Genomic DNA, 24,134 nt, shown 5'->3' with positions numbered 1-24,134 from the left:
CACAACCATCTATAGTGAGATCTGGTGCCCTCTTCTGCTGGGCAGGTGTACATGCAGGTAGAACACTGTATACATAATAAATAAACAAATCTTAAAAAAAAAAAATTCTGGACTCCGAAGCTAGCACCACCTTCCACAGCAGTCACCATCCTGTTATGTTTTTTGGAAGCATGCTTTTGCTAAAGTGATCACTTCTGAAGCCATGACTCTTTGCACTCAGAGAAAACAGAAATAACAACACAGGAGCTTGGGGTAGCCTTAGGCCAGTTCTTTTGGAAAGCACATTTAATTTGCACAAATCAGAGGAGGTGGCGAGGAAATCAGGAAGGTACTTAGGCTATTTCAACCAAAAATTAACCAAGAGAAATATTTTGGTGTTGTGGGCAGATTCAGAGTATCTGAGAGGTAAGCAACGGACTCCGAATGGAGTGATCCATCAGGCAACGTGTTCCGTTCCCTACTATTGTCCTCAGACCCTGAGACTGGACAGAAATCACCTGTAAAAGAAGAGCGCACAATCCCTCTGCGCTGGGTTGTTCAGTGCCAGAACGGCTTGAGATGTTTACACTCATGATACCAGACTGTTCCTTGGCCTCTGGCGAGAACAGCTATAGATAATGCCCGTGTGCTGACCAACACTGCTGCTCCAGGACCGCAGGCCTCATTCCAGAAACAGATAGATTCCCTCTCACCTTCTCATCCCTGTCACACACTCTCTTTCCTCCCCTGACAGCTTCCTCATCTAAACTGTCTTCTCTAAAGAGACTCCCACTCTACCCTCATGGACTCTGCCTCAGTAGCTAAAGGTTGTGGCTAATATACAAACTTCCTGGGTCTGGACCCATCCCCCCTGGTGTCTTGTTTATCTCTGTACCATATTCCCGACACCTAACCCAAGAGTGACCCAAGGGCAAAACAGGGCAGCCATTGGCCTATTCCTGTTCTCAAGGCCTGCTCTCCACACTAACACCTGGACCAGCCCCCTCCTTACTGACAGCCTACCCTAGTATGAAGATGCAGAGTGAACAAGAAATGACTGGCTAACACTAAGTGCTACATTAGATGCACCCATTAGGGAAAGATGAAGGGACGCTGGGACAGAGTGAGACCCACAGGGACATGTTGTGAGAATGACATCTGTTCTTGTGAAAAGCCAAGGCATTCAGAACTCAAAACTGAAAGGCAAACACTAGCAACAGCACCTCCCCTACACACACACACACACACACACACACACACACACACACACACAAGTTCAAGACCATCCTGGACTATATGAGTCCCTCTCTCTCAAAAAATAAAATTAAAAGACCACCGACACTTGAAACAGACCTTCCAAGCTAGCTGGTCCAAACTCATTGTTTTTCAAACTAGAAAACTGAACTCCAGAGAAAAGAAAGTGGCTCTCCTGAATTAGCATTTAAAATATTTTAGCAGCAACCCTGAGGCCAGGACTCAGATTTTTCTGATCATCAAGCTCACTGTTTATAGGTCTCTTTTCTTTGGGTGGTGGGCGTTGGTTTTTAATGATAGATCTAGGTCAATGCCAACAGAGCAAACTGCTCTTGCTGGGGTAAAAGAACAGTCAGTCTGTCCTCCTCAAGAAAGGTTCAGTGTGTCCACATACCCATCCTCCCATGCTTTCAGGAAGAGGAAGCCCCTTACAGACCCAGCAACTGAGTGGCACGCAACTAAAAAGGATGCCACATGCAAGTGCCAATATGCCACACAGTCTGTGTGGGTTTTTTTTTTTATGCTCTCCTTTGTCATCCTATAAAAAAAATTACAAATATACAAATGCAAGTATGTCTATATACATGCTCCTTGAGAGTGACTGGACCTCATCATAGTTTTGGCTGTCCCCATAAAGAATAAAATAAAATTGCACTCTTGGCCTCCCAGATTAAAGGCTGAACTGAAATGAGGTTGCCCAGCCCACAGGAGAAGAGGCCACACGCGCAGATCTGACTGGCCTGCCATTCCTCCTTGGCGCTTTGCTCAGCAGACTCGTGGGAATGACTCCTTCACAAGACACCCAAGAGGTAGATAGACACAATCACCCCCCCACGGATGGGTGTAGCACACAGGCGTAGGATAAGGTGTGTGGAGGTGCCTGGAGCGTGGGGCTAGGCCCCAGCTCTGACCACAGCACTCGCCCCTGAGGGGAAAGAAAGCATTTGGTCATGAGAGATATCCTCAGTGCATAGCAAAAGTCGTGTGGAACTAGGAGGTACGTGATGGTGTTGATGTGGCGAAGACACTGTGACACAATTCTCTAGAGCTACCAGTGAGGCGAATCTGAATGGCGGTGACCATGGACTTGGAGGTGCTGGCACATTCCCCCAGGCCACACATGACCCCTGAGTGACCCTGCCATCCTCATGCATAAGAGGCCAAAGAGACAGGGGGCAAGGACTTCCGGTACGAGGGAACTGCAGCAGGACTGAGGTGACGGCAAAAGACCCAGGCATCCCTTCAGGACTTGATTCTCCCGCTCACTCCACCTTCAGCCTGAGGGAGGGGAGGTCGGCAGAGGCACAGAGCCAAGCAGTTCCTGCCATAGCTGTTGTCAGTCAGGTCCAAGAACCGGACATTGACAAACTCCGGTATAGACCCAAGACCTGACATCACTTCCTCTGGCATGGGGGCGGGGCGGTGAGGTGGGGGGAAACCTCAGCCCTGCTCTTCTCTTCTGGGAGAATGGCCTGCTGAGGCCAGCTGGCTTCTCAGAGGTAATGAAGAGTGTCTGTTCAGCATCAACAGCCCCCTACCCCTCAAGCTAAGCAGGAGGAATCCCTTCAGGAGGGATTTTGAGGACAAATGCTGTGGAGCTCTGCCTAGAGGGACACATCACAAGGTTTAAATTACATATTCCCCCACAAGACATACATATGGACACACACACAGAGAGAGATACACACTCCCACACACAGGCATTCTTCCAGCCCTTCCCAATCCAAAGCCCCAAATCCCACCCGCAAATACTGTCCTCTGTAAACATGGTGGCAGAGACTCCCACAGTCCTGGCATAATCTGACAGCAGCCTAGGGATGGACTCTTCTCATTAAGTGCCCCGGTAGGTGATATTGGTGAAGGTGGACGTGGCCTCTTTATACAGCGGGTTGTTTGCCTGTGAAGGGAACAGAGGGAAATCTCATGGTCAGCTCCTTGCACTTCTTACCCTGAAAGGTTCCCGTTTATTCTGCAAACTTAACCCAGAACATCCTTCTCTGGAGCCAACTGCCAAAACCAGCCAATGCTCACGCGGACACTTCTGCTTTTAGGATAGGAGATAGGAAATAGAGAGGAGAGAGGGATGCTGTGTTGCTAGGCTACCACTGTTTCTAAGGGTTTTAATTCATCCCATCACTTCAGGCGGAAGGATACCCATTCTTTTGGGGGAGTCTCAAAAGAGTACCTGTCTCTCCTGTTTTCTCTTCTCTCCCTACTCTTTCTGTCCCTCTGTCAAGACAGTGCCAGGCGACGATGTGATCCAGAAGGCAAATGTAGCAGGTGGCGTCAGAACACAGAGCCCAGCTTTTGCCAAAATAATTCTTAAGCTTCTTTTTACCTCATCTCATCTCTTAAATCAACTGCTACCCACAAACCTGTTGTGTGCTCAAGAAAACCTTCACTAGGTTTCCCAAATTATTTTCCCATCAAAATGTAATGAGTCTTCCTTACAGTGGTAGTCAAGTAATTCAGAACATTCTTTGGTTCCCACAGTGGCTCAAAGTGTTCTACATCTGCATTCTCACCCCTCTAGAAGCAAAGACGTATGAAAGTACAAAGCACAGCCCAGCCACTTACTGTGTCCCATTTTGCTCTGGCTCGTTCTTCCTCGAATTTAGCAAATTCCTTCCGGTCGTGGATGGTGATGAGCAGCTTCCAGATGAGCAGAGTAGCCAGCCCAATGAGCAGAATGGCTCCCATGACTGACATCAGAACCACCAAGATGTCAGGACCCTTGGGACACTCTGAGAGGCAGAGGCAGAGAGCAGGAGTCAGTGGAAACGCCCAGGGATGTGGTCTTAGCACATGATTAAAAAACAGGATGGAGGACAAGCAAAACGGAAATTCCATCCCTTTTTTTGTTTGTTTATTTTGTTTTGTTTTTCAAGACAGGGTCTCTCTGTGTAGCCCTGGCTGTCCTGGACTCACTTTGTAGACCAGGCTGGCCTCGAACTAATAGTGATCTGTCCATCCCTTTTTAAAGGGGGGCAATCTTCAGGAACGGCGATAGTCCACCCTGAGTGGTCTAGATCAGAGTCCTCAGGCTGAATCTACCCCGTTTGGTGTGGGTTCACCCCAGCGTGCACTTTAAAACTTAGTGGAGAGGTGGCTCCGAAGCTACAAGCACTTGTTGCTACTGCGGAGGACCCAGGTTAAGTTCCCAGCACCCACGTGGTGGCTTAGAACCATCTGTACCTGCAGACCACCTGACGCCCTCTTCTGACCTCCACTGGCACCCAGGCATGCATACAGTGTGTACACATACAGGGAGGCAAGTCACTCAGACCCAGAAATATCAAAAACAAATTTTTTTAATTAAAAAAAATTTGATTTAGGGAGTAACTAAGCTTGGTGGTAAAAACCTTCCTATCTCCCATGATGCCCTGGGCTCTATCCCTGGCATCACAAACAAGGGCTCACACACACACACACACACACACACACACACACACACACACACACACACGTGCGCGCGCGCACACATACACACCTACACCTACTGGCTAGAGGTAGGAGCAGCTAGACATTTTACATTCCCAACATTTGTTTTCTACATACCAGAGTCTTCATCTCTGTCCCCTTCCCTCCGCTAAACACAGCCAAAGTGTGACTTGTCCTTGGGTCTGTGCCACTGGGCACGTAGGAGCCAAGACTGCCTGGGTTTGACTGCTGGCTTTAATGTTTACATCGCTTATCTGACCTTCAATAAAGCTAACTTTCCCGGGTGTCTGTTTCCTGTCTCCCCATCTTTAAAGTGGAACACGTATTCCCACTCACTCAAAAGCCTGTGATGGTGAGTGACTGTGCTAAAGAGCTCAGAATAGTGCCTGGCACAAAATAACTCCTCAATAAACACCGGCTACCATTGTCACTGGTGGTGTTCACTCACTGCCCCCGTCGGCACTTGCGTCCTGTGCCCTGGTTCAGGTATTTGCACCCTCAGAGGGCAGGAAGCCTGCCAGCCAAGATGATCCTTAGGGATCTAGAATCTTCACCCTACTGGAAGCTGACTTCTTTGCTCAAGGCCAGCTAACCACCAAAGCAGACAGAAGCTATAATGAATGACACTTCTTCACGGGTCAGCTGACTACACTCCACAGAGCGTCCCATAAACCCCATGTGTCTATAACAAGTGACCTCATACTGACACCCTCCGGGGTTACGAAACCAGGTGTTTGTATAAATAAATACGGCTGTTGATGAGTCTGTAGAGGAAGCCACACCCACCTCCCACTGTCTCCCGCCTTCTTCCCTAAACAGGCTCACCCCACACTACACAAAAACAACCGCTGCCGCAAACCACTCTGGCCAGCTCCCAACCCACCAAATTACAACCTATCGATAATTAAGGGGCTCCAGGAGAGAATTTGTGAGGTTCCAGTGTCCAAATTGCCAGGAGCAAAGGGCCCCAGTTCTTCTGGGAAAAGCAACCGTGAATTCTTTGAAAGCTTGGGGTATGGGGTAGGGCTGACCCTCAAACCTCAAAGTAAAAATTGTCCATGGTGGTCTAAGCAACACAGGTGGGATCCTCATGGAAAACAATCTGTCACCACCAGGGGTGGGAAGCAGGGGACAGTCTCAGGTGCCTCTAGAGGTGCCTAATCATAGCCATAGCAGTGGACCCACAGTGGGTGACCCAAAGCCAGACAAGCCTTGGAAGCGTTGGCAGATATAGTAAACAAAAGTATAGGAAGTCCAGATCGATTTGGCTTCTGATAAACAAGCTGCTATTTTAGTGTGTGTGCTAAAGATTGCATGGAACATGCTATGTTTTTTCTGGCAGCCCCGTTCAGAGGCCCATACTATGTGGCTGAATCCACTTGGAAATATTCTCTGCTGCCCTATGGTGGCTCAGCCCTTCAAAGAAAACATCTGCAAGGCCATGAAGTGGTGAAGAGAAAAGAGAAGAATCTCTCCCTAAGCCTCAGGACCCCAGACGCCCATGCTGCTGCTTCAAGTCAGAGTCCCTGCAAATAGGTGGCACTGGGTTAAAATATGAGACAGAGCCGGGACAGTAGGGAATGCGGGCCCCTGGCTGAGTGTGTGACTCCGGCATACAGCACTTGTATGAGGTTCTAACTCCAGAACCACAAACTCAAAGGGCACTGTAGGTCACTAGACCTTGGGAATCCCGTTTCCCAGTGTTAAGAAATGGATTTCCTGGCAGAGATCATGAAAAGTGACACCCCCTGATCCCCGAGTTGTTTGACCATCCCACATGACTATCACCTTTTACTCCCAGTCTCAAAAATCCCAAGCCAAATGATTCAACAGGAACACCAACAGACTGTGTGGCAAAGAGATGACGTAATGGTAGAGCCAAACACAAAGACGGAACACAAAGGGATGAAGGTAAGGCTAGGGCAAGGGTGGGGAAAATCAGTACAGTGAGTAGGAAGCTATGGTCAAACCATAACTTATATAAGTTCCTTCCCAGACAGCCACGGGCTCCTTTTAGTCCTTTCCACAGCAGCTTTTTCTGGATTTTTGGTTTTGTTTTTTGTTTGTTTGTTTGTTTGTTTTTCTGTGTAGCCTTGACTGCCCTGGACTCACTTTGTAGACCAGGCTGGCCTCGAACTCAGAGCGATCCGCCTACCTCTGCCTCCCAAGTGCTGGGATTAAAGGCGTGCGCCACCACCGCCCAGCCTCTCTGGACTCGCTAAGCAAAATGAAGATGATGCCCTTTCTATTCCTTAGCCCATATGTAGAGGCTGAGTTAAGGGTGGGTGTGAGCCACCCGATCTTGGTATTAGGATCCGAACTCAGGTCCCCTGTAAGAGCAGCAAGTGCTCTTAGCCAGGCGAGCCATCTCTCCAGCCCCAGTGAGTTCCCTTCTTGCTAGTACTTAATGGTACACCCCGCCCCCATACCTCTTTGGCTTGATTTGTAAGGGTTACAAGGAGAACCTCCTGCCTAACAGGGATGTCTCCTTCTCCCCAGGGGCGGGGACAGGGCCTCGGGGCTCGCTTACCCGGCTCTTCCACCACATACAGGATGGCCCTCCCACTGGTGTCTTCATGGTACTGGAATCTGACCACGCAATCATCTTCATTCTTGTAGGTACAATTCACTGCATTTTTGCCAGTGTCCGCTGACATAGGGAAGGGAGAACACGGAGAATGAGAAACAAACAAAATCCCAGACGGTAAGAGTTTTTCCCAAACCCAGCTCATGGGACATCTGGAAAGTATGTGCCAAGAAACTACCTGACGTTAGGCAAGGTGCGGAGCCTGGAGGTCATGCCTGGCCATTGGCACTGACTGGCCCTCCTCAGTGATGAATTGTCTTTCTCACAGGCCCTTCTTGGTTCTTTTTCCTTGTTTTGTTTTGCTTTGCTTTGCATTTATTTATTTATTTATTTATTTATTCCCCCCCCCCAGACAGGGTTTCTCTGTGTAGCCTTGGCTGTCCTGGACTCGCTTTGTAGACCAGGCTGGCCTCAAACTGACAGAGATCCACCTACCTCTGCCTCCCAAGTGTGTGCCACCACCACCCGGCTCCTTTTTGGCTCTTATTTCTTCCTCTATACAGGACATGCTATCAGAGTATTATACACTTGGATTCAAAGCCTGATCTACCTGCTGTGATGCTGTCTGCCGTGTGCCCTCGTTATCTTCATCTATGAAAGAACAACGTCATCCCCACCGGACACGAGAATGAAACCGCACAGAACAGTTGCTAAGGCACAGCTGGTGTCCCCTTCCTTCTCTTTCTCTGCTTCCTCAGCGCCTCAGTCTGTTTATGCAAGCCTTATGGCTCTTCCACTTGTTTCTGATTGGTGTGCCTCTCCACGGCCACCCCGCCCCCGTCTCTGACTTCCCATCATGCTTTTTGGCTTCAGCCCGTCTCATTCCAAAACCTGCTAGTCCCTGCTAGACAGCGTGGCTTACTCTCCACCAGATGTGCCTTGCCATATAGTGATGGATTCCGATGGGCAGAACTGGCCAGGGCTGTATTAGAAAACGAATGATAGCCACTGGGCAAGCAGAGATTGGCAAGAGGGAAGTAGGCACCTGCTGTATGCTGGCAACTGCCTATTTGGTGTCATTTAACTCTCTCCGTAAGGTGGGGCCATCGTTTCTCTTTCATAGATGAAGAAGGGTAGACTCCATGAGGTCAGATAAACACCCTTTCCCCTGAGCTAATCACAGCAAGCCCTGTCTCAAGGGAAAAAACACTTCTTCAAACTCAACTGCTAGTCACCCGCCATTGCAGCCTGACTTCCATCAGTCAAAGGCCCAGAGACCTGACTCTCCTATAGCTCCTCTACCTGACGCTAACTGACTCTCTTCCTGTCACACGAAGAGGTTATTTCCTGTCTGCATGGGCGATTGCTATCTGTGTAGAGACTGCCACCCTCCAGGCCCCTACCCAGTCGCCCTCAGCTCAGGTAACACAGCAGATAGACTGAAAGCAGCAAAGATCATCTCTAAAGACAGAAATGGAGTGCAGGTCAGAATAGTGGTAGGTAAGAATTCTGTGCCGTCGTACCCCACCCCACCCCCCCTTTTATCCATGTCTTATTGCGGGGAGGAGGCGGAGGCTCCAGAAAGTCAAAAGAACGTAAAGAGAGCAGTCATGATTCCCCTCAGCAAAACCCTGGGCATTCCTTCACACTGTTTTCAGATTGCTCTATTTTATTTTACATATATGGGTATTTTGCCTGCATTTGTATGTCTGTGCACCATGTGTGTGCAGTGTCCATGGAGGCCAGAAGGGGGCGCTGGATCCTCTAGAACTGGAGTTACAGATGGTTGCTATCTACCATGTGGGTACTGGGAACTGAACCCCGGTCCTCGGCAAGAGAAGCCAATTGCGCTAAACCACTGAGCCATCTCTCTAGCCCCTTAACACTTTTTAAAAATAGTTTTTGATCACTGGGCTAGCCTGGACCTCACTGTTGTAGCCCAGGCTGGCTTCAAAGTCAAGATTCACCAGCCTCAGCCTCCCAAGTGACAGGCTTACAGGTGTGTGCCACTAGTCTCAGTGTTGCTTGCTCTTCTACTAAGCTAAGGATGGCAGTCTATAAAATCAAGTAGATTACCTTCCTCTCCCTAAGGGGAAATTAAGAATTATCTGACTTGTACATCTTTAAAAGTTATGCATAGGCTCTTGCTGAGTCTGGGACTCCAGGTAACAGGCGGTGTGAGCTGCTGAACACATCTGCAAGGATGAAGGCAGGAAGCCAGCCTTCGCCGTGTACCTACTGCACATCGGGTCTGCACAGCATTTCTTGAGGTGGGTATTGCTCTTCCACATTAGAGAAGGAAACTGGCAGGTTCTCAGACAGAAGCGAACCATAGACAGCCTGGGCTTATAAAACTCTTGGACCCACTGGACTTACTCAGCTCTTTCACCAGCTCAATATCATCTCGGCAGTAACGGCTGCAGGTGTTTTCCTCATGTAGAGTTCCCCGGTTGAACTTCTTACACTCCACACACTCCCTAGAGGAGAGAGGACACAGCATCTGAAGAAGGGAGCAATGGCTCTAAGTGTGCCACATACCCAGAGCTCAGAACGAAGAGGCCCTCCTCACCCACAGGCAGGACCTGGCCAGCCAAGCCTGGATCTGAGGCAATTCTCACTATACAGCCTAATTTTTGTCTTGAACTTTTGATCCCCCTGCCTCAGGCTCCTGACTGCTTGGGTTATTGGACAAAATAGGCTTCATTAAGTTTGCTCAAGGTTTGTGATGGTGCTGGCAAAGGTGATGGTTATGGTGATGGTGAAGTTGATGATGGTGAAGATGATGATGGTGATGGCGAAGATGATGGTGGTGAAGGTGATGGTGATAAAGGTGATGATGATGGTGTAGGTGATGATGATGGTGAAGGTTATAATAATGGTGAAGGTGACAGTGGCGGTGGTGGTGGTGGTGGTAATGGTGACATCCCATCCTTTCTGGGAGGTTTAATGTCATGGTTGGTAACGTGATTTGAGAGTCCACTGAAAAACTCAAATCCTGCTCAGACATACCTAAGAATGTCAAGACAGTGACAACAGAGCCTTTACCTCATGCTCTTTCCTCCAAGCACTGGGCCCTACCACAGCTCAGATGCATGACTGAATCTGGCAATGGCAGAGACATAGACTTGGGCTGACTGAGGCTTCCTCCAACTTCCAAATGGGGCAAGTCCATACTGGCAAATGCCCATTTCCCCCAAAAGCCTACCATAACTTCAGCTTCTTGCACCTCCCACAAAAACCAGAACACTGCATGAGAATCTTAAGAGAATGCCTATTTGGTCCCCCTCCCAATGCAGAGGGATACAGGATGCCTCCCTGGAAGATGGCTTGCTCCCGTTGGTACTACTTTGGTTTCTGCACATCTGGTACTACCTCCAACTTCTCCGAAGAAAAGGTGGTCATGGAAAAAGGAAAGTATTCATTCGTCGGGAGCAAACCGTTATCCAAGATAGAACCTTGCGAGTTGGGAGTTCTAGTCCAGGGGCCCTCTCTTCCTTTCTCCAGCCCCCCAACTCTCTGCAAACTATCCACTCACTTCTTAAATGAGCAGGCATCTGGGCAGGTGGGACATTTCTCGCATGTGTCTCCATAGGAGCCTGGCTGGACACAGACACAGCTGCCGCACTCACAATTGCCCCGGCCGCTGCACAGCAACCCGTTGTTAGACATGCAGGTGTCGGTGCGCGTCGTGCAGTTGCAGTAGTAACCAGTCCAGTCCGAGTCACACACGCAGTCTCCACAGTTGCACTGGCCATGGCCTACAAACAGAGCCAGGACAGCAGACCAGAGCTGGTGAGAGGCCCACTCGGTGGGTGACAACAGGCTGTTAACTGTTCACCTTGTTCTCCGGACCATACTAACAATGATCTGGCAGGTCAGTGGGAGAACTGGCTCATTGCCAGGAGAGCGCTACCCAGTAGAGACAAACAGCAATTTAGGCACCCCAAAGGGGGAGTATTCAGATCTAAGTCGCCCAGACTTCCTGCCCTTTTTCTCACCCTGTTCTGAATCCTCCTTCCTCCTCTGGCAGCATGGGTCTGAGGATTAGAGCCAGCCCTGTAACCCCAAGGGCTGGCTCAGCAAGAATCCACAGCCTGTGCCTACGCAGGGCATTCAGGAACTTGATGGAGTTGCCTGATGACAGTGAAAAGCTCCACCAGCCGCCTCCTTTTGACCTAACAATACTGTTCCCTCTCCAACATGACTTGGAAGGAATCCAACCAGTGTTATCATTACCTTCCCCCTGTTAAGTCGGGCACTAACACGGGCTCCGATTTGAACAAGCTACAGACAAACAAAATAACAGACCAACCGTCAAGATCCATTGCTGGGTTTTCTCAAACCAGCGCTCCTTGTCACCTTGCAAGGTGAGAAGCAAGGCTCTGAGGGAGAGCTCACGGGATAGCAACGTGTACTGCCATGAGATGGAGGAACGGAGACAGCCTTGTGCCCAGTGCCAGGAAGGGAGGGAACACAGAGTATGCTGGGTATGCGGGTAGGTGGGACAGGGTCCCCAAGGACCAGACGGAAGGCCCCAGGAGCCTAAAGAGTCAGTCAACAGAGCCAAGGAAGCACAGAGAACGAATATCACCTACCTTACAGCCTGTGGAGGGCCAATGCTGCTAAACAAACCCCGGGAATGCCATAGAGAGAAGGCGGCAGAAAACAAGAAAAGCTGGGTAAAGAGAGGAGAGAAAGAGTGTCCAATAGTAAACAGCAGAAAACTGGTTAACTGTAGCTGCACCCCAGCCCAAAGGCCTCCCCCAAAGGTCTACTGATCAGTCACCGCTCCTGCATCTGCACCCCAAAGCTGCAGAAACACTTGGCCACGATTAACTTCTGAAGCTGTGGGCACGGTTCAACAGCGCGCAGCCTCACCAATACAACCTGCCTTGTAGCCGAGAGCACAGTAGGGCAGCCTTGGGAAGCCTTTGGGGAATTACACTACTTTACAATGTCAAGGACGTGACGGTCCCCAATGGAAGTTGTGCCATCAGGACTCATGGCAATGGCACTAACGACCATAGATATTTGCTGGGCATTCAGTGCATGCCACGTGCGTGTCACATTCTGTAGAGCATTGCCGTGTTCATTTCTTACAACAACCCTGTAGTGTCGGAAAGGTTGTGTAGCTTGCCCCCAGGTCACAGGCCGTATACAGGAGAGTCAGGGCTCAGCCAACACTCTGAGCTACGCCCTGCTGCTGCAGATTTACGGCCTCCTGTTTCTTCTTCTTTCTGTCTGGATGCCCCTTTAACCCTGTGGTCATTATCAAACCCCTATTCATCCTTAAGGCCCAACCTAAGTGTTCGCTCTTCTCACCAGCTTCTTCTGAGCTCGTCAGGTGTAGTCAACTGTCTTCTAATGTGTCTGCCCTCCCAGCACATGATGGCTGCCTGTCTGTCCACCTTCACGCTACAGCCATGTGCCTGCTTAGCGGGTTCTCTTTCTAAACTGTTGAGCTTCTTGGTAGGTGACACCACATGACGTTACTTTTATCATTAGTAGGGGTTACCAGGAAACCTCTTCTAAAGCAGACAGACAGTTGACGTTGGTTCACTCATCCAGTCAGTCAACAAATATTCCCTGAACTTGTACCACGTGCTGGGTGCTGGCGACTCAGCAGTGAGCATGGCAGACAAGGTCTGTACTACAGCGGACTTAACGACCTTACATGCAGGGAAGATACACATATAGACATCAATTGTGCCCTGTGTTGTAGTAATACAGTACTGCAAAGAGCCGTCAGCCCTGGTGTGGAGGAGTCATTCACTTCCCTGAGTGGGAGGGGCCCTGGCGTAGGAGGTCAGGCTGCTTAAAGGCAGGTTTTAGCTCACACTGCCATGGCCCCCCGGTATTCACTTAAAGTTGGCAACTAAACCCTACAAAGAGTGGCTCATTCTCTAGAGGAAGAACTGGACAGATAATAAAAAAAATACGACTGTTGATCCGAGGAAAGAAGAAGAGCAGAGAGTGGTCTGACAAACCTCATCAGTAGTTCCAAGAAGGTGGGGAGGCCGGTACAAGGCCAGACTCTGACAGTGACTCTGCTCTCGGCCCACTGTCTTGTGAACACTATAGATCCCCAGCACCGTCCTCTCATAAACTCACCATCATTCGAGACTCAAACACATCAACGCAACGCAGCTGTGTCACTGAAGATGAGCCTGTTGTGGTGGGCCCATGGGACATGCTAAAGAGACAGAGGCGGGAAGATCTCAAGGCTAAGGCCAGCCTAGGCTACACACCGGGGCTGAAGAGATGATTCAGTAGTTAACAGCGCTGGTTCTTCTTCCAGAAGACTGGAATTAGAGTCCCAGAACCTACAAGCTAACAACTGCCTGTAACTCCAAACCTAGGGAGATGCAGTGCCCTCTTCTGGCCTCCACAGGCACTGCATTCACATGATGCGCAGATATACGTGCAAGCAGTACACCATAAATTAATGTGTGTGTATATATATATACCTGTGTGTGTGTGTGTGTGCGCGCGCACGCGTGTGTGTGTGTGTGTGTGTGTGTGTGTGTGTGTGTCTGTGTGTCCAGAGGCTGGAGAGATGGTTCAGCAATTAAGAACACTAGCTGCTCTGAAGACCCAGGTTCAATTCCTAGCACCAACATAACAGCTGTCTATCATCCAGCTGCAAGTGATTTGCCACCCTCACACAAACATACATGCAGGCAAACACCTATGCACATAAAATAAAAATAAGCCATTTTTAAAACGTGAAAAATAAACTTAGTGCAGTGGAACACACCTGTATCCCAACACTCAAGGAGACAGAGGCAGGCAGATATCTGTGAATCCGAGGCCAGCCTAGTCTACAAAGCATGTCCAGGACATACAAAGATACACAGAGAAATTTTGGAGAGAGAGAGAGAGAGAGAGAGAGAGAGAGAGAGAGAGAGAGAGAGAGAGGGGGAGAGAGAGAGGTGGGGGGGATAAAAAAAATAGGTGGTAGTAGTGCATGCCTTTAATCCCAGCATTCAGAGTAGGAGGGGCAGAGGCAGGCGGATTTCTGTGGCCAACCTGATCTACAGAGCTAGTTCCAGGACAGTCAAGCCTACACAAAGGTCTTGAAAAGAAAAGATGAAACCAGAAGCAAGCTGTTCAGGGATATTTAATGACTGGTTGGGGCTGGCAGAAAAGCTGGGAACCAGAAATACACGCTTGTACATGCTTGCACACACACAGAGAGAGAGAGAGAGAGAGAGAGAGAGAGAGAGAGAGAATATGAGCATGCAGGTATGTGGTCCTGGCAAGAAACTCCTTTCAGCCTGAATCCATGGTGAATTTGGAATTATGGATGGCACCACAGAGCTAAGCCCACTTTGAGGAAAAGAAACTGCGCCTTTCCATCCTTTCTTCACCGGTCATTGGTCAGTTTCTAAAGGCAAGGCTGCTCCTGTCAGCCCCAAAGAGAGGGCAGCTGTGAGCTCTAATCAGTCAATCCTCCTGTACAGGAGCCGGGGGTAGGGGTGCCAGCCAGCAACATGGGCTCCACGGCACCCACTCTGCCTTGCTCCTAGCCGTGGTTCCCGGCTGGGAAAAGAGGAGTAGCACCGAGGCCTGGCAGCGCTCAGAAGAGCTCTCGGCCTCCACAGAGCCCTCGTCCCACAGTATGCCCTTTGTGAGGCAAAACAAAGTGATCTTTGACAAGCTGATCTGCTGGGCCAGCCAGAGGGTGATGTTGGGAGTGGAAGTGGGTAGCCGGAGCCAGCAGGCTGACCCCGAGCCCTGGCACAGAGTCAGCTCTTAAAAGGAAACCACAGTGTAGTAATGGCACTGTGTGGGCACCTCTCCAGCCCAAGGGGGTGTGTCTAGGCTGAGTTCACAGGAAAGCCAGAGGAGGAAGCAAGAAGTGAAAGAATGGAAGAGGAGGCAGGAAAAGAGCGCCTCTGAGGGAGCGGGTCTGCTCTCCCTACACAGCCAGCCTTCCACACAGACTCATATTCCAGTCCTGCCCTGTGTGAACCAGCCCTTCTTTGAGATCCATCAGGCATCATCGGCCTCCATGAGACTGCCCAGGATTCCCCTACGCAGGAGTCTCTCTCTACAGACAATCTAGGTTCCAGCAGGGTGTGGCTCCTAACGTCAAAGACACTTTGGTATATTAAGAAACAGTAAAAGTGTCTGTTGACACCTGTTCCTCCCGTGTGGGTACAGCATGGGGACCACGGAGGAAGCCTATCTGTGTACAGCAGGTGGGAAAGAGCCTAAGAAAAAGGACGCATTTCCTGTCTCCTTGCATCTGAGGCAGAGGGGAAGCTGGTTACAGGAGGTGAGGAGCCGGAAGTGGGGAGGAACAGACCAGGCAGCCACCTGCAACGCTTAGAGACCCAGCACCCCCACCCCATGTGCCCCTTTCATGTCCCCCACAAGGCGGGCATCAGAGAAGAGGGGCGTAGCTCTGAGATGTCCTTCTTCATGCCCAGGAAGCAAATGTCAGCACAATGCCAGGCACTCTGAACTCCCGTCTCTGAGGATGCGATAACAATGTCACAAGAACAAGACACAACAAGACCGGGAGCCGGATAGGCGCCAGACACCCTGGTAAGAAGCAGTAAAAATGGGTGCTGTAGCAAATCGAGTCCCCTCGGTGGATTAAAATGGAGCACCTGGGGACCAGATATCGCTGCACCTCAGGAAGTGGAAACTTCAGAGGCTCTGTGGGGTCGGCAGGCAAAGAAAACACACTCTCTGGCTGGGATCCCTCCCACAGACCTCACACCAGAGCAAGACTAATCAGCACTCCCAGCTTGCTCCTTTGAACACAATAGAAACACTAGTAAATATTAATGAACTGAAGCGCTGCCCCCGCCCCCCGCCTCCCCCGCATTCAAACTGCTGCTGTACGCCTGTTCTCCTCATTGGGACCCTGATCTCTAGCCACTAATTTAGCTGATGGTGATATTACTCCCCACCCCGCACCCCCCCACCCGCCCCAAGCCCTTTCTCAATATTTGCTGACATAACCGAAATAGACGATGCCACGGATCAAAAAGGGCATCGTTTTTACATCTGTGGAGCACGTTTTTAAAATAATTTTTTGTATTACGTGTATAGTGGGCATGTGCACGTTGAGTGCAGGTGCCCTTGGAGGTCAGAGGCCGGACTTCCTCTTGGGTCGTTGTTGCAGGTGGGTGTGAGCTACGGGGATACTGGTATACAAAAATAGCGCACGCTCTGAGCCTGCTCTCCAGCCCCTCGGGGCCTGGTTTTGCATGGCATATTTATCTTTCTTATAGAGCTTGTGTGTGTGTGTGTGTGTGTGTGTGTGTGTGTGTGTGTGTGTGTGTGTGTGTGTGTGTGTGTGTGTATGTGTGTGGTAGTGGTGGTGGTTTGGTGTTCGCCTCATACTTGCTATGTACCTGAGGGTGACCTTGCCCTCCTGGGACTGCAGGCGTGTGTCACTACTGAGTTAAAGTCAACACCTGAGTCACTTAGCTCAGCTGGCTAAACCCTAATGCAAATGAAGCCCATCTGGGTCTTAGACCACCACAGGAAACAAGTACAGCCTCTCTGCTGAGCCCACACAGGATACCCATAACCCTGCTCCAGCTAACTTGCAAATACCCACAACCTGTCTGTCCCAAACAGGATTAAGTCACAAGAAACTATGGTCCAACATAAACCTACCTCCAGAACCTAAGAAAAAAACTCAGACTGTCCATTTGCCCTTTGGGAATTCAGATAAAGGCTGTATTAACAGTGACTTTGCTTCTCAGTCGGAAACCCACTGAATTTTTGCAATAAGGACAACTCAGAATCCTTCAGGTAGAAGGGCTCAAACTTACAGTCCCCAGGCTGGAGAGATAGCTTGCACTGCAGCGTGGGGACCTCAGTTCAAAGCTCTAGCACCCATGTGTTTAAAAATAAATAAATAAAGCTCCATGGCATTCTGCGACGTCACGCGATGTCCCCTATCCACACTGCCCAACGTGACAGCCACTAGCCACATGCCGCTACTAACCAACTGAAAAGCTGAACTTATGTTTTCTATCTCAGTTAGTACAAATAGCCACATACTAAAAGAGGGATAACATTTAACACAAGCGTACTGTTTTCCAAATACTGTTCTAAGTCCCCCCCAATGTCTTGCACATATACCACTACTTTCTAAGTCACCGGTGATAGAAAAATAGATTCATGTAAAATTATTATCAACTTTTCAGTATATTCCAATATATATTTTCCATCCATAAACACTAGCAGTTTAATTGCCACGAGACTGACTTTTGTGTTAGATGAAAAATAAGCTGGTCCTCATTTTCAAAAGGTCCAGAAACTTGCAACACTATCTGAGTGGGCAGAAGAAAAGCAAGATAGTAGCTTCCCTACGCCCCACGAACAAGGGGAAAGGTCTATCCCCCGGGCCCATGCTCACTTCTGGTTTTCTACCCAGTGAAATGGATTTTCAGTTCTGTCCACCTTTGCCCACCTCCAGCCCTCCACGTGTGTTTCCCAAGGCACCATGGGTACGTGCGCATGCATGGCTCTTTGGGATACAGGTGCGCACGTCTACTCACCAGAGCACATCTCCCCTTTGTAGCGGACACAGGAGAAGTCGTCACACTCACAATACTTGCCAGTGATCTTGCCAAAGTCACTGCTGTGACAGATGCACTGGCCACAGAGGCACTCGCCCCGCTGGCTGCAGATGGGCTGGCCCTCCTTGGGGCTGCACTCCTCCTGCTGGGAGGGTCGGTACTCCTCCTCAGAGCACTCGCACATGGATCCCAGCCAGCCCTGGTCACAGCGGCACACCCCGCACTCAAAGGTCCCATTGCCATTGTTGCATCGTGGGCTGAGGGGCTGAGCATAGGCCTGGCAGGCACAGTCACAGTCGAAGATGACATGGACGGTGAGGCTGTCCTTAAAGCCCACGGGCTTGATAGTGAACGACTGCTCCTTCTTCTCCGGGCAGCCTCGTACTTTGGCCTCGATACTAAAGCTCACCTGGATGGGAAGATGACGTTCAGACCTAAGTGGATCTGGGGTGACACACCAGCCCTGGAGGAAATGCTGCACACTACCAAGAACGACAAAACTGGGTGACAAAACCACCACTCTGTCAATGTCTACAGAGTAAAACCTACCCCTGTGACGTACCTGACTGGACAGCTGCTTACAGATAAGCCATAGAAGGCTGTTTGTGTCCTGAGGGATACCTCAGCTCAGGCAGGCCAGAGCCTGTGATTCTGCATACATTTGACTCTGGCCAAGTACCATTATTACATAATAACAGCAAGACACCAAACGCTGCCTTGCACACACCTGGCCATACACTGGTCAGTTGCAAACAGGGATCACCGCATAGCGTCTCACTGCAGGGTGCAAAGCGTGGAGTGTGAACGCATGTGCTTAGAGTACACGCTTATAGGGCAATGGGCCAACAGATCTATTTCTCTCCTTCATCCCTCCCTCCCAGTCCCTTAAATAGAGGAGAGGAGAATCCAGAAAGAAAACCAGGGGAGCTGGAGAGATGGCCCCAACAGTTAAGAGCGCTGGCTGCTCTTCCAGAGGACCTGGGTTAAAATCCACATGGCTGATCACAGCCCTCTGTAACTCCAGTTCCAAGGAATGTTGATACTGTCTTGCAGCCTCCGCAGGTACCAGGCACCCACGTGACACACAAATACACATGCAGGCAAAATAGCCATAAACACACAATTAAAAAACAATAAGAAAACTGTGGCCGGGTGTGGTGGTGCACACCTTTAATCCCAGCACTCGGGAGGCAGAGGCAGGTGGATCTCTGTGAGTTCGAGGCCAGCCTGGTCTACAAAGCCAGACCTGGTACACAGAGAAAACCCTGTCTCAAAAAACCTAAAAAAAGAAAACTGTGGGGGCTGGAGAGATGGCTCAGTGGTTAAGAGCACTGTTGGTTCTTCCAAAGGTCCTGAGTTCAAGTCCCAGCAACCACATGGTGGCTCACAACCATCTATAATGGGATCTGGTGTCCTCTTCTGGCATGCAGGAGTACATGCAGTCAAAACACTGTATACATAATAAATAAATAAATATTTTTTTAAAAAAAAAGAAAACTGTGGAGGGGATGGAGGGACAAAATGAGCATCTACACTCAAGGGGTTTGGGATTTTTGCTTGTTCCACTTGCTGTTGGCTTTTCATCAGCTAGATTAAAGTCTGGGGCACAGTCAGTGCTCCGCAAGAGTCCGCAGATGAAATACTGCCCCCATTTTATGTCGCAGAGAAAAGAAAGGCATTACCCTGGGTGAATGCATAAGGTAAGAAATAATTTTATTTGTAATCAGCTGTGCAGGTGCAAACACACACAGAAAAGCAAAACTGACAGAGAGGGTTACTCGACAAATATAGACACCTTAGGCACCAGAAGCTTCAAGAGGAAAGATTGGGGGCTGGAGAGATGGCTCAGAGGTTAAGAGTACTGTCTGCTCTTCCAAAGGACCTGGGTTCAATTCCCAGCACCCACACGGCAGCTCACAACTGTCTGTAACTCCAGTTCCAATGAGTCTGACACCAATGCACATAAAATAAAATTAAATATATTTTTAAAAAAAAGAGGAAAGATTGACAGCTCTGGCATTTACACATCTAACTCTGGCAAGGGGTGGGGTACACACCAACTCCAGACTTGCCTGGGTCAGAGTTTCAGTGTCACTCCCTGCCTAGCCTGTTGGAGGATGGTTTTGTGCACTGTGTATTCAAATGCTGACTTCTGTATCCGGAGACCTGGTTGCGTCTGACTCTGGCATTGTCATGATTTGGAGCACCTCCTGTCTTGGTGTGTTGTAAACAATGTCCTCGTCGCCTTCTGATTGCTTAATTAAAGAGCTGAGCAGACAATAGCTGGGCAGGAGAGGTTTCCGGGGCCAGAGAGAGAGAGAGAGAGAGAGAGAGAGAGAGAGAGAGAGAGAGAGGAAAGTCCCCATGAGGGAGTCACCATAAGGACACAAATGGAGCAGGAGCAGCCAGGGTGAGACCAAGAAGGCAGGTAACGGGGCGCAGGCTGGGAAGTAGACCAGGCCAACAGAGTCAAGTTAGTACAGATGAGAGTCTGCCCAGCCACAGCGCTTGAAGCTTATTGACAAACATAGTAATTTCTATTTTGGAAAACCCTTACTCGAGTTTTACACTAGCCCACCTCACCGTGTCTCCAATCTTGAGTCCCACACACGACTTGAGGCCTGGGATGACTTCGTTGTTGAGGCAGGTGGCATTGAAGGAAAGTGACAGCTCTTCGGGGAGATCACGGACTTCTAGCTCCACCTTAGAGCGGATTTTCTGAGCAGACAGTGGCAAAAGAAGGTAAGGAAACAAGACAAAAGCTATGTCCACCCTCACAAAGCCAAGGCCCTGGCCTCAGACTTGCCCTGGCCATGCCTGATGCTGGGGCTTTATCTGGTGGTTGCTGCCACAGAGTCTGTGCTCCGTCACCTGTTTTGTGTCTTGCTAGGGCCTACAGTTGCTCCTTGTCCATTGGACGCCCATCTGTAGACCCCTTCACCTCTAAGCCCCCCGACTCTGTAACTGTCCCTGTTACTCCCTGGCCTTCCTTTCTGGCCCATTTCCTCTTCAGAAGGTGGCACCATTCCCAGGGCTGGTCATCATCTATCTTTCGGGATATGAGAGGAAAGCAGGAAGGCCAATGGGAGAATGGCAAATTAGGGTTCCCAAATCCAAGCTGGGTTAGAACACGGGCCTGCACCTTTAGGCACGACCCCATAGCCTGAGTCAGGCCCCACCTCCCTGCAGCTCTCTTCGGGAAGAGACTTTGAAAGCAATCTGTGCGCTGACTTGACTGCTCTCCGTGTACGCAGTACCTGGCTTCTCTGTGTGCCATGTTCAACTAAATCACATGATACGAAATTTCCCACCACTCCTAAAAGTGTATTTTAAAAAAAAAAGCCAAGCCTTCCCTTTGTTCTGGTGATCTGTCACAGACTCCTCAGGAAGATTTGGTCTGGAGGTAAAGGCTGCTCTTCGAGCAGGCTCCTTTGTCTTCCTCCCTGCCATCGCTCTCGGGGGAGTTTGTCCCCTCTCTCTCTCTCTCTCTCTCTCTCTCTCTCTCTCTCTCTCCCACTTACTCCCTCTCCCTTTCTCCACCTCTCCCACTGTCACTCTTAAGGAACCTCCTCTTTATTTTCTGAAGGGAAGCCTCTTCTCTCTTGTAAGGGCCTATGACGTTCAGACTTCCATACTGCACTGTTTCTAGCTGATGTTCTCCCACCCCCGGGCCAAGCCTGGCCTTTTGATAAATGTCATCTCTTGAAAGCTTTCCTCAGCTGTGTCAGCTTCCCTCATAGACTGAGCACCACGTCCGTCTTTCACCTCTCTTTAGGAAGCTCTGCTGAGTAGGCCGCATCCAGCAGACTCAGCAGGCTCCTGGGCCAGCGTTCTTACCCCGTAAGCATCAATGATGAGTTGGAGGACATTGCTTGAGTCACCAGAGAGGACTCCCACGGTGGCCCCAGGGATGAGCTCACTGTAATTCTGGAAAGAAGACAAAGATGTCCACAGCTTAGTGAAGAAAATGGCCTCCTCCTCCTCCTTAAGATCTCCTTTGTCACCCTGGCACTCTTTTTTTGAGCTTCTGGGTTGGTTTGGTTTTTCAATATGGGGTTTCTCTGTGTAACCCTGGCTGTCCTGGCACTCACTCTAGACCAGGCTGGCCTCGAACTCAGAGATTCCCCCCTGCCTCTGCTTCCTGAGTGCTGGGATTAAAGTGAGTGTGCCCCTACTCCCAACTGGAAGTCTTAAAATGAACTTTGGAGGGCACAGTGGTTTATCTTACTTGTCACTACCAGAACATATCTACCAGATTTTCATATTTGATAAATTGTTTTTTTAAAAAAACAATTTTAAAAAAGAAACTTTTATACCCCACCCACCCAACTGACTTATCCCCCACCACCAACACAACCATCAACACACTGTTCCGAGTAGGTTAAAGGTTGGAGGATTAAAAAAGCTACAGGGAAGAATGTTAAGGTCTTTTCCTGTTGGGTCCCCTGGCTAGTGACAGCAGAAGCTGGCCACCTGGGACAGATCCATCTGTGGTGACAAGAGGGAAAGCCCCAGAGGCTTAATTACCTGGTAAAGCTTGACAACATTTTCAGTGACTGCAAAGATCAAGTTAATGTTTTTCTGTGATAGTTTCTCAATCATGAGCCCCAGAGATGGGTAATCCTAGAAAAAGGGGGGGGGGGGGGCAGGGAAGATGGAGAGGTTAATGAGACCACTCACATGCTTCGGGGAGTCTAAAGCCCCTGAGCTTGTCTTATTTGGGGTATGCCCAGGGCAACAGGAACTTTAAAGATTTTGACCCACTAATCGAAGTGAGGCACTGTGGTTTGAGGTGTGGCTTCGGCCAGCGTGTCCCTCGGGCTTTAATTCCTACTGTGAGATGCTGTGAGGGTGCAAGCAGCCCCACCCCCACCCCCACCCCTCGTTGTTATGGTAGATCTTTGGGAGATAAGCAGGGTTGCGGGTCATGAGAGCGAAGCCTCCAGAGTTGAATCCTGCTAGCTTTACAAGATGGAAACCACACGAGCAGAAACCCACACACATGCCCCCACCCCCACCCTCACCCCCGACCTCTGCTTTATGACGGCCTGAGTCACGGGACGCAGGCAGCAAGATGATCCTCACCAGATGCAGCCCCTCAAACTCAAAAGTTGTAAGAACAAAACTAAAGTTCTTTTTCAACTTACCGTGTCTGTGCTACTGTGTCGTTAGCAACAGAAAATGGGGCAACGCGTGAGTGAGGAAGGCAAAGCAACAGAAGCTACGACCCCTGGACCGGCGGCCTGGGCCAGCGACGCTCCGAAACCAAGCACCTTCCTTCCAGCTCAGATTCGAAACAGCTCCGTGGGTTAGACCTCAGTCCTGTGGCGCTACAAATGCCCTAGCCTCGCTCTACTGATCCTCTGCCACATGGTCTCAGCCTCTCAGTCCAAAACTCACTCACCCCTAACCCTCTTCTCCTCAGTGCTAACCTCATGCTCCTGCCACCGGGAGTGACCGTCATCTGGGTAATCGGCCTCCTTCGGGAAGCCTTCCTTGACGACCGCGGTTCCTAAAGAGCTCTCCTCCTTTGCTTGCCAACAGCCCTTGACTGTGCCACCCACTTAGCATCACCATGCAGTCTGTGCTATTAATAATGTGTAGGGCTATATCCTCTCTTCATCTGAACCAAAATCTCCTAAGAGTAGGGTCCTTACAGCTTTCCATCTCCTCTCGGTTCCCGGCCAATGCCTTGTATAGACTAGTGAATGCTGGCTCGCGCGCGTTGTCTCACAGCCCTCAACCTGGGTATGGCTAATACAAAGGAAGTGGAGACAGCAGGCAAGACTGACGATGCCCATGGGATCCTAGACCTTGCGAGGGAGCTCATGAGAGCTCCGGTCCAGTCTCCTGCCTCCGATCACCTTTAAGCTCCAAGCGATTCCTCTGGTTTTTTGTTTGTTTGTTTGTTTGTTTTTGTTTTTTTTAACCTAGGCAAATAAAGAGCATGCTAGGGGTGGCTCGGTGGTTGAGAAATACGTAATATAATGAGAGATGCTGTGTTCAGTCTCCAGACTAGAATTAAACAGCAGGCGTGGTGAGTGGCACATACTTCTAATCCCGACATTCAGAAGGCTGGGGCAGAAGGATTTCAAGGTGAAGGCCAGCCTGGGCTATACACAGGACAAGACCCTTTCTCAAAAAAAAAACCAAACAAGCAGGCAGGCAGAGTGACACGTTGCTGAACCCTCACATCCATGAAGCGATGATGGCAAGAAGGCTAAGAGTTACAAGCCAGCCCAGACTGCACAGCAAGACCCTGCCTCAAGAGAATGAATTTGGGGTGTGGGGAAGGAACTGCAAGACAGGTAAAAAGTCCTCCCAGGCCAGGTGTGGTGGCGCACGCCTTTAATCCCAGCACTCAGGAGGCGGAGGCAGAGGCA

At 49.9% G+C, this 24,134-nt stretch overlaps 1 protein-coding gene across 1 annotated transcript in view; it reads right to left on the bottom strand.

The window, feature by feature from the left end:
* Positions 1 to 221: 221 nt before the first annotated feature.
* ITGB3 (integrin subunit beta 3) overlaps positions 222 to 24,134 on the bottom strand; it is a 56,272-nt gene continuing 32,359 nt past the window's right edge. The window contains exons 7-15 of the mRNA XM_084749571.1: positions 22,279 to 22,374; positions 21,589 to 21,678; positions 20,335 to 20,469; positions 17,731 to 18,160; positions 10,737 to 10,959; positions 9,578 to 9,678; positions 7,205 to 7,324; positions 3,811 to 3,977; positions 222 to 3,130 (exon numbers count right to left, since the gene is read on the bottom strand). Of these exons, the coding sequence (XP_084605697.1) occupies positions 3,065 to 3,130; positions 3,811 to 3,977; positions 7,205 to 7,324; positions 9,578 to 9,678; positions 10,737 to 10,959; positions 17,731 to 18,160; positions 20,335 to 20,469; positions 21,589 to 21,678; positions 22,279 to 22,374 (1,428 nt within the window). The 3' untranslated portion in view covers positions 222 to 3,064. The remainder of the gene's footprint in view (positions 3,131 to 3,810; positions 3,978 to 7,204; positions 7,325 to 9,577; positions 9,679 to 10,736; positions 10,960 to 17,730; positions 18,161 to 20,334; positions 20,470 to 21,588; positions 21,679 to 22,278; positions 22,375 to 24,134) is intronic.

Source organism: Acomys minous, assembly GCF_964271855.1.
Source record: "Acomys minous genome assembly, chromosome: 12".
NCBI lineage: Eukaryota > Metazoa > Chordata > Mammalia > Rodentia > Muridae > Acomys > Acomys minous.
This window is presented reverse-complemented; position numbering and strand designations above follow the sequence as displayed.